This window comes from Apis dorsata, unplaced genomic scaffold, assembly GCF_000469605.1.
Source record: "Apis dorsata unplaced genomic scaffold, Apis dorsata 1.3 scaffold_156, whole genome shotgun sequence".
Lineage (NCBI taxonomy): Eukaryota > Metazoa > Arthropoda > Insecta > Hymenoptera > Apidae > Apis > Apis dorsata.
Genome location: NW_006263446.1, coordinates 536,923 through 548,340, shown reverse-complemented (window position 1 = coordinate 548,340; position 11,418 = coordinate 536,923). Strand labels below are relative to the sequence as shown.

At 21.2% G+C, this 11,418-nt stretch overlaps 2 protein-coding genes across 5 annotated transcripts in view; one reads left to right on the top strand and one right to left on the bottom strand.

The window, feature by feature from the left end:
* The window catches only part of LOC102672148 (uncharacterized protein PFB0145c-like), an 8,677-nt gene extending 8,326 nt beyond the window's left edge, over nt 1-351 (top strand). Inside the window, exon 9 of the mRNA XM_031509455.1 lies at nt 216-351. The gene's annotated coding sequence lies outside the window, so the exon portion shown is untranslated. The remainder of the gene's footprint in view (nt 1-215) is intronic.
* A 5,594-nt stretch (nt 352-5,945) lies between these two features.
* Nucleotides 5,946-11,418, bottom strand: part of LOC102679987 — a 16,715-nt gene continuing 11,242 nt past the window's right edge. For all 4 annotated transcript variants that reach the window (XM_031509453.1, XM_006613536.2, XM_006613537.2 and 1 more), the window contains 3 exons: nt 6,884-11,265; nt 6,640-6,723; nt 5,946-6,423 (listed from right to left, as the gene is read on the bottom strand). In XM_031509453.1, coding sequence (XP_031365313.1) covers nt 7,489-11,265 — 3,777 coding nt within the window. In that variant the 3' untranslated portion in view covers nt 5,946-6,423; nt 6,640-6,723; nt 6,884-7,488. The remainder of the gene's footprint in view (nt 6,424-6,639; nt 6,724-6,883; nt 11,266-11,418) is intronic.

Here is an 11,418-nt window from a genome sequence, read left to right as displayed (position 1 = left end):
GTAAGTTTGCTTAATATTTTTAAATATATATATTTTATATATATAAAAATTAAATATAATAATTGTAATTTATTTTTTACTAATTGATCACAATCTAATAATAATTTTAATAATAAATATAAAATTATATATATATATATATTTATATAAAAATATTGTTTAATTTTTTATAATATATTAATATATTTTATATTAACTTGTATTTTTGTTTATAGGTATGATATGTACAAACAGAAGAATATAAGTAGGTGAGTTGATTAGAATTTTTCCAGAATAAAGCTTATTTTTTTCCAATATAAGTAAATATTTCATATATATTTGCAAATAAATTTATATTAAACTTCCAAACTAGTAAAAAGAAAAGGAAGAAATGCTAACTATTTGAATATCCTAAATACATACATTTTTCTTAGGAAACAATAAAGTTTACAAAATTATAGAAATAATTATTATTTGAAAATAAGATATATATCATGAAATTATAAATGGTAATTATCATATATACAAATCGTAACTATATAAATAATTATACACATTGATTGTGTTACTTATTAATTTTTAAATCACGAAAATTTTTTTATTATAATTATATATATTGGTAATAATTTTTTTTATAAGAATAGAAGTAATAGAAGTAATAGTAACATTATTATACAATTTGCACAATTGTAATATTATTTATGTGATAAAAGTTAAGTTTATTTATTATGTTTTTAGAGTTATTATCAAAATTATTTTTATTAATGAAATAATTGCGATGTCTTTGTTTTCAGTATTAATAAATCTGTACTATATTTTACTTAGATATTTATTGATATTTTTACGATTTTTTTATTTATTTTATTTTTTAAAAATATATATTGTTGAATTTAAAAATAATAAAAATGCCATTAATTATAATAATTTTATATTATAATATTTAAAAATATTATGAGCGTATTATTTCCAAAGATTTTTTGAAGACTATTCATTTTTTTAAAAAGTCTTCAATTCTTAGTATAAAAAAAAATATAAATTATATGCATATGAAAAAATCTTACTTTTTAATATAAAATTCTTATGCATATTAGAATTTAGAGTAAATTTAACAGTTATATTAATATATATAAATTTCATATTTCATAATTCATATAAATTTTGTTTATTTAATTTGTATATAAATGTGAATAATACATTAAAATATACATTTAAATATAAAGTTTATAGATGAAAATATTTCAACGATCTCTTTAATAATGTTTAAATTATAAACATTATTTTTTTAAGACTTTAGTTACTATCATTTTACTTCTATTTTTTGGTAATTATTGCTAATTTTTTCAATGTACAAATTACTAAAGCTTTAAATAAAATTTATAATTAATATTTAATAATTTATAATAATATATCCATATAATAGAATATAAATTTTTTTTCATTTTATTTAATATTGAACATTATATGTCATTAAAAAGTGTTCATTTGAAAGAGATATTATTTAATACTAAATAATTATTTTTAATAATATAATACAGTAAAATACATTAAGTTATCATAAATTAAGAAGAATACTGTAATAAAATTTTAAAAACCCTCATTTTAAATTTTTTCTAAAATGAATAATATTAGTTAATTTTGTAAAATTTGTTCAGAAAGATATTGTACCTTATTATATAATTAAAACTTATTATATAATTAAAAACTTGACAGAAATGAATGGAAGGCAATATTGAAATAACATGTGATATTTTTATTTTAATATGGATTTAATTTAATTTATGGAGCTATATACATTTTATTATGTTAATATACAATATTTTTTTTTTATTATTAAGCTATTATTATTATCTATATTTGTTACATATTTATAATATTTATAACAATTTTAATATTAAATGTAAATATATTTTTTTAATTTTTATATGAAAAGTACAAAAAAGATCTTTTACAAAGTTTAATGATGATATATATTTTTTACTTGTAGAATAATCTTTGTTGATTGAAGTTTACTTTCATGAAAAAAATAATATGTTCTGATTAATTTTTTATTTTTATATATAAATAATTACAATAAAAAAGAAGTAAATTTCACAGAAAATTCTTAACATATAAAAGTTACATATGTAATGTAGATAATTTATTACTATTCTCTTTTATGAAAAAAATAATATGTTCTGGTTAATTTTTTCAATATAAATAAAAAAATTTAATTTTCAGTATTTTCAAAGTATTATAAAAATAATAATAGTTTGTAATAAAGATTAAATATAAATATTTATATTTGTTTATGAAAATCTATTTCGAAAATATATTTCATGTTTATTTCTAATATTATTTTTAATTTATTTAATATTATTTCTAATATTATTTTTAATTTATTTAATTTATATATTTATTTATGTTTGTTATTTAATTCAATTTGATTGCCTAAATAAAATTTTTAAAAATTATGATTATTACATAATCATATTTTGAATGCATTGAATAAAATCATTATTTTTATGTTATGTCAAATAATAAAAATAATTTTAAATTGAATTATAACTGTAAAATAAAATATTAATTTAAAATTCATTTAAATCTAGTTCGAAAAGTCATTTATTTGCAATTTATATATAAATAAAATAAGCAAATAATAATGTTAATATAGATGCTTGCAGAAATGCCTTTTGTATTTTGTAGAAAATTGTATTCTTATTGAAATATTGAAATATTCAAGAAATGAATTTAAAAAAACATATATAAAAAATTGCTTATACTTTATAGTATACTATGTATACATAAGCTAACCATAGAATAAGACTAGTATTCATATGGCACAAAAAAAATTTATTTATAAATTAATAAAATATAATGTAAAATAATTAGATATAATTTTTCATTTACGTTAACAAATTTGATTTTTTTTAATAATAATTTTTTGTAATAGATATTAATAAGAAATTATTAAAAATTTATACATGTACATTTGATTATATATCAAAATGTTTCTTTCAATATAATTCATCCATTAATGTCTAACTATTTTTTTTTTTCTCTTAAGTATTCAAATATATTTTCAAACATGGATACTAATAAGTATTTTTATAATTATGTATAAAATTAATTTTTATTTTCATTTCCAACAAAAAAGTATCAAAAAAAATAATGTACAATATTTAATCAAGAGATGAGAAATTGTATATTTATTTATTTCATACATTTGTTTTACATTTAATATATATTATAGATTTGTACATTTATTATTGTCTTATCTGAAAATGATAGTATATTTATAAAACATTATATATAATGTTAATACATTTAAAAAAATTGTAGTTAACAAAAAATAACTAAGAATAAAAAAGAAAAAGAAAAAATTATTTTATTAAATTAATATAATTAATATCTTATTAGATTAAAATTAATTTTATTAATATTTATATAATTTTAAAGTTTTAATATTATTTAGATTAAAGATATTGCTTATCTGCTACAACAATAATTTATATAATTAAAATTTTTGAATCGAAATTACAAAAAATATATATTTTTTTAAAATCAAATACATAATATACTTTGTAGAATCTTTCTTCATTCTGGTATTTTAATATGATTATTAAAAATTTATGATTTTTTAACATTATGACATTGTTGCAGTAAATAAGTGATATATAAAAGTAAAAGAAAATAATTTCAAAATTTTCAATAGATTTTTCATCGTCTAATTTATAAGTGTAAATAGAAAATTACAAATATTATACTATGATCTTTTTATAAATGAATATATGAAAAATTAAACGTGCCATTGCATTTAATTAAACAATTTATTAATTCTGTAAATTTTAATGTTAATAGAATTTAATAGCTTTGTTAGATTTATGTAATTTATAATCGAAATATTAAATTATATATTACATTGTCTATAATGTACAATACAGAGACTGAACAAAAGAATAAAATTTTTTTTTAAATAAATTGTTAATATCAAAATTTTCTATTACCAATAATATTAATATGTATATATAAATTTAATAAATAATGAAACTATACAAATATAAATTTTTGAACATATTTTAATGAATAAAATTTATTTCATTATATTTCATATTATTATTTTTATATATTAATAAAAAATTCACAAATACTTTAAAATTTATATATATTTACAGGTTGTTATACAGAAAAATTATTATTATTTCTAGATTTTTTTAAACCTAAAATAACTTTAATTTTTATAATTTTAAACCTTTCTTTTTTTGAAAAGTTTAATTAAAAATATATTAATAATAATATAATATTTAATATTACATAATTTTATAATATTTAATGCCTAAACTATATGCATAATTTCTATTATCTTTTACTTTTTTTTTTATATTTTACTACATTTTCCTATTCTTTATATGAAAATGATGATAATTATATTCATTATCATATATTTCGATATTATGATATTTAGGATATTATATAAAGAATAAAAACATTTTTAATGAAATATAAAATAAGTATATTAAAAACGCACTTTACAAAATGTATCCTGGTATACAGATAAGTATTATTATAAATGAAATAAAAATCACACAGAGATATGATTCCATGTGTTAAACTAAAAATAATTAAATATAAAGATATTAAAAAAATATTTAAACAAGTACCCTGTTACAAACTACGTCTAACCCTAATCGTAAACGTAAAAAATTTACGCTGGGGACGTAAATATGAGGTAAATGTGTTTATATCATTTTTCTCAAAAAACCCAGTCTATGCATTGCATAATGCATATAATTTACAAATATAGGTAAATACAAGTTTATTCGAGATTATGACAGAATGTTCTACACATATACAGTACTTAATTTTTTTATGAACACGAATGAATGAGGCATCCGATGTAATGTTATTCTAAATTGTATCTTAAGATATCAGACTTTCCTTAATAAATGCTTCACGCATAAGATAATTTTGTCAATAACAAACTATTCATACATTCATGTGCATACATGAAAATTTTGCAATAATTTGGCAATTATTTAACTATATGTGTATAATATCAACTATCAAATTAAAAATTTATTTATATTACTTCAACTTAAAACTATCAGACTTCTTTTTGAAAATTAAAAAATAAATAATGATGATAAAGAAACAAAAACAAAAATTTATGTCTTTTTATGTTTTTCATTTACAATACATGAAATTCATTATTGTAAATTTTTGCAATTAAAAAGTTGTAAAATAATATATCTTAATTATATTCATTTTCATAAGAAACATATAATAAACAAATAATATATTTATCATTATCAAATGGAAATTAAATGATTGAGATTGAAATGACAAAATATCCAACTTAATACACGTTTTTTCTATGATAAAATGATGTAATTAATTTAGCATTAGTTAGCTAATAATCACAGATATAAATATCAAAACATTAGAATATGGCACTGAAATATGAAAATGATTTTGTATTTTGAATAATTAATGACTGAATATAATTGTTAAGTATATATAAATCAGAAATATCAAAAGAAAATTGATAATGTTTTTAAATTATTGCTTTATCTTTCTAATTATGATTAATTAGAATAGGATTTTTTCAATATTCGAATTTTCAAAATATATGGGATGATTCTCTATTAGAGAACTCAAAGGTTATTTAAGGAAAAAAAGGTTATTAAAGGAATCAATGTCATAAGATAATAATATTATATTGCTTATATATGTAATATAGTTATTGATCTTTACTATGTTTTTTCAATGTTATAAAAGGCTAATGTAAGATAGTTCTATGTATGCTTGTATTATTGTGTATATATATATATATATATAAATATATCAAAAACAAAGCTATGATTAGTACAGCCTTTGAGTCTTCTAGCAAGAATTATCCTGTAGTTTTTATTTTAATTTGCAAAAAAAAATAGTTGAATAATTTTTAAGAATATATGTTAAAGTTGAAAATTTTAAAATTTTAAAGTTGAAAAGTATAAATTATAAATTTATATTATAAATTTGGATATTATATCGAATGATTTTTTATGTGATAAAGCTCTATCATTTTGGTAAGTATATAAAATCTAAGTACATCTTTTTAATTTTATGTGATGTTTCCATTTTCAAACTGAAAATTTTGAATATATGTTAATTTTTGTAAATTCTATTTTATATAAATCAAAATATTAAATTTAATTCATAATTAAAAATGATGACATTATTTCATAATTAAAAGTGATGACTAGCTATGCTACTTGCATTGTGATATCTAAGAGTACATTTTTAACAAATAATGTTGCTATATGTATTAAGAGGACAGATTAAAAGTTTAAAGGAAGTTAATATTTTATATTCTACTCTTGTATGATGATACTATTACTTCTATGTTATTTGGCAAATTTATTGACATCACATTTTGGAATTAAGCATTTCCTTGAAATTTTCCAGTATGAGGAAATAATTAATCTGAAATATAAAATAAAATATAAAAATTTTTTTAAATAAATTAAAAAAATAAAATAATTAAAATATGTTATAGAATAAGAATAAAAATATTTAATTATAGAATAATTGAATATATATTCATAAAACATAATAAAACATATATTATATAAATGTAAATAATATATAATAACATATATACATGTAATAATATTGATAATATTTCATTTTCAATCTTACCTATTAATATTTTTTTAGTAAATTATAATGTCATCAGCCTGGATTTCTTATTTCGCTGAATTTAAATAATCTTATGTCATTAAACTGAAAAATGTAAAATATTAGAAAAAAAATTATATATGAATATGAAATAATAAAATAAATCATATTTTGCTACATAAAATTGTATTATATCATTTATCTATTATTTTTATGTAGCATAATAATATATTTAAAATTATTTGTTAAGGATAAATTATCTCACCTTCCATATATAAGAGTTATAAAATTGAAACGTTTGCATAAAATTATTTTAAATTACTATATTACATTTATATAATTATGTACAAAAGTAGTTTTTTTATCTGAATATATAAAACATTTTAATTACTCTATAAACAATGAAATTTTGCATTCTATACGATATCTATCATACTCAGTCTAATTAAAATTATTAGGATTCTATTCTATCGAAATTAATTAGTCATCAAAATCTGATAAAATGTAATATAATACTGCATAGCTTTATACAAAGCAAATTATAAACATTAAAGAATATCTTATCATTTTAGTACCAAATTGTCTATGTTCAACAAAATACAGGTACGATCTGCAAAATCTATACATCTTTCATATTGTTGCTTGAAACTCTTCGAAAAATTACGCTAATTTGTTAATCTTCGGGTGTTGTACTATGCCAGTACTATCGCCAATATGCAAATATTTTCTCGAGATGATATATCTTCCCATTTATACAATATATATACAAGTTTACGATGCCACAGTCTTATAAGATTAATGTTCACTCATTCATTTAAATTTCAGAAAAATTTCTTACGGTAACGAATTTTCATAATGAGGCGATATCGATCATCGACTAGTCTTTTTACGTTTGCGTTTTGACTCACCGGACGGATTCCATTCTGGATCAACATCGGTGTAAGAATAATTTACTTTAGGAACGTTTCGTTTTGAGCTTCTTGTTTGCCGTAGAGGCGACTGTGTTTTCTTTATTTTTTTGTACGTTCCTTCTTGTTCTATCGGTTCTATCTCAAATTGCTTTAAAGATGTCATGTCTGACAGATTGATTTCTTTCCGTTGCGCAGATGTTTTAACTGTCCTCTGAAGACAAGATTCCTGACATATCGTATTATTAGTCTGATTATTTGTCGATCGAAATTGACATTCAATCTTTCTTGTATTTTCTTTTGCGAGATTCTGATGTGAATTGGCAACATGCATATCCTTATAATAATTTCTTCTTATCAAATTTGAATTACAATGATAGTCATTATGTGATTCTTCTTTTTTAGTAACAGACACTTCGTATTCAGATTTAACGATTTGATCGGATCCTTTTCGCGTATTGTCCAATGCTTCTAAAGCAGCTATGGACATCATAGGCATAGCAGGATAATTATCTATATTTTTTGCTTTTATCTGTACTTCACCATATGCCATTGCATGCGCTTTCAGCCTTTTCTTCAAAGGTAATTTATTTTCTGCAGCTTTATTAAACATTCTTTCAGAATCACATTGTACTTCCAGTTTTTCCAATGAATTATTTTTCAAAAGATTTTTCTCTATCTTACACAATAATTGATCATCGTATAATTTTTCTATGACCTCATTCTTTGCTCTGTCATGCTCTTGGACGGCAGGGCTTTGTACTGAAGAGTGCGTTGACAAGAAATACGGACTACTTTCGATACAAGACACATGAGAATCCGATGTCGGGTGCATACATTGTCTGCAATGCGCAACGATATCATAAGTACAATTTAAACAAGAACAATGCGATCTTCCACACGGATTGCCCGATTTCGCATGCGAATAAAGGGAAGAAGTGGCATTAATTTGCAAATTACACGATACTGAAGTGCAATGTTTATGATATGGTACACACAATTCCGTGTTGTCAGCACAATTTCCATAAATCGCTGGTAAGGTCGTTGGATGAGTGGCGGGAATATGTAAGGGGTGTTGATTATCAACTTCTCGTGGATGCGAGTGAATTCCACTGAATCCTGGAATTGCACAGTTCGATGCTATGTGATTGGAGATATTGAACTCTTGCTTGATATTTTGCCGAAAAGTAGAATTTGATTTCCTCTTGTCTATCGATTTGTTCATAATATTTATATCTTGATATATTTGTGAATTTATAGAGAGCATGTCAGTTGATAACTTCGTGGAATATGTTTTCATATCTGAAAAATTATCTTCCCATTCTATTTTTATTCCTTTACCTCGCACTATGGAACACTTGTTCTCTTGATACGGAATTAAATCCAAATTACATGATACATGATCTAAAGAAGATAAAGTTTCAAATTGTCCACAGTCTTCAGTTTGAGATATCCAATTTTTTTCCTTTAATCTATTATTTTCTTCATCATTATTGTGATCTTTAGAATTTTCGACTGCTTTGTTTATAATGTACAGATTGCTATTAGGAGATTTTTGCAATAAAACTACAGTTTCTCCGTTTAGTATTACATTTGTATTTTCTTTCACGGTTTGAACATTATTTTCTATAGGAGTTAAATTATGTGTTAATGCATCTGTGTCATAATTTAGATTTGTTTCCGGTTGAAATATGACTTTACACAATTCGCTATCATTATTTCCATTATTTGTTTCATTAGATGTTACTTCTACATGAAGGGCAACATCTAAGGCATCTTCAGGATAAATGCCGACGATTCTATTGATAATTTCTGTGGATGGATTTTCGAGCAATTGAGAAACAGTGTTTGACGAATCATTTGTATCTGCCTCATCGTCAGTAATTTGATTATAACACGCATATCTTAAAGATGCGTAATCTTTTACTTTTATTTGATCACATTTTATATCAGATTCAGGCTTCAAATGGGGTATGTGTTGCGAAACACTAGCCAACAACGATAAACCATCGATATTGTCTTGTAATTCTTGAGTGATGTATTTATTTTTGGCAACATTATTCACATTTTTTTCTTCTATTATTTTACTACATTCATTTGTTTCTATTTTCGATGACACAGAAGATATTTCGTTAGATTCGCAAGAAATATCTTCCTTATTAGTATATTTTTCAAACTTACCATCGTACTTGTTTTCTATTATATCATCTATACATTTCTTAAAGTTTGTATCAATACAAGAATTTTTATTATTCTCAATATTTTCATTCGGGCACGTTGCATTATTTGTATTAGAAATATTTTTCTTATCCATAGAATAAGATTCGAAAATAGATTCTCTGATATTAGCGATGCTTGATTTATCTTCTTTTATATTCTTGTTTATTTCTTTACAAATTTCTAATTCTGTTCGCGGGCAGAATTCATTTTTTACTTTGTTTGTACATTTTGATGATTTCGATTCCATTTGTGATTCAGACTTTTCTTGCATTGAAATTTTGACAAACACACGTGATGACTCTTGTTTTTCTTTATAATTTAATAAACTTTTAACAGAAGATGCTTCAATATTCTTTATTGTTTCAGTAGAAATCGTTTCAGTTTTATTATTTTGCGCCGTAATTAATTCTTCACATCTAATCTCAGAATTAAATATCTTATTAGAATAATCAGATTCAAGAATTGTTTTATTGAAACAAACATCTAATGTTTTGTTATTCGGGATATTTTGATTACTTTTTTCTGTATTTCTCGATACTGTTATCTTATCGATTATTTCATCATTAATTACATTGAAATTAGAATGAGTAGAATTAACGGCATTATCTTTGGAATTATATGGAGTACATATTGTGATACTATTTACACCTGGGCATTCTGTTTCTAGATCACAGACTTTTTTAAAACTTTCAAGTTTTTCGCGTGTTTCAGGTTCTGAGAAATCATCTGTTTCTACCAGTCGCTTGATCACAGTTTGTTTATTAAATCTATCATCTTTTTTTTCTTCATTTTGTATATTCGAATTATCTCTGTTACTTAAACAATTACTATTAACAATGTTATTTGAAACTTTTGATACTTGCTTTTTTAATGAGAGTATCTCAGTCAAAACTGCTTTATTAGTTATTGTAGATGTTTTAATTTGTGTTTTTTTAGTATTGACTTCTATATCGATTGATTTTGTTATGTTTTCTGTACAAGCTATCAATTTTTTATCATTTTCGCTATTTTTAACATCAATAACCATCTGGTTCGATTCTTGTTTTTTATTAAGATTTTCTGTGGCATCCTCTAATTGAGATGATTCTTCCAATTGATGACTAATACTTCGTGAAATATTATTTTTTTGCTTTTTTTTCTTCTGTGATGCTGTCATTATCTTCAAATCGATGTTCTTCTTTGCCTCTTCTAACCATGCTAATTTTCTAGATTTCCTTTTCTTTATACATTTTTCAAGCACTACATCGCTAGTTAAGTCAATAACTACAATCTCATTGGTCTTTTTACATTTTCTCCGCAAACGATTTTTGTTTGATTTCATTGTTTTAGAATTAACATGTTTTGTAGAAATATTATTCGAAAACGTACCTAAACATTTAAAACTAGTTTGTTTTTCCAAATTTAGAGATTTAAAAGTTTTTAGCAAAGAAATAGATTCATTTTGTTTATTTTTATTTGAAATAATTGAATTTATGTTATTATCTATATATTCTACATCTTCCTTAACGATATCTTCCGGCTGAGACATGTTCATAAACATAAATATTATTAATTTTATCACAACAATATTATATTGTAACAATACTTATTAAATGGAACAAATTGCCATTAAAAAAAAATTAATAAATACAAAATATATATATATATATTTACACATATATATATATATAAA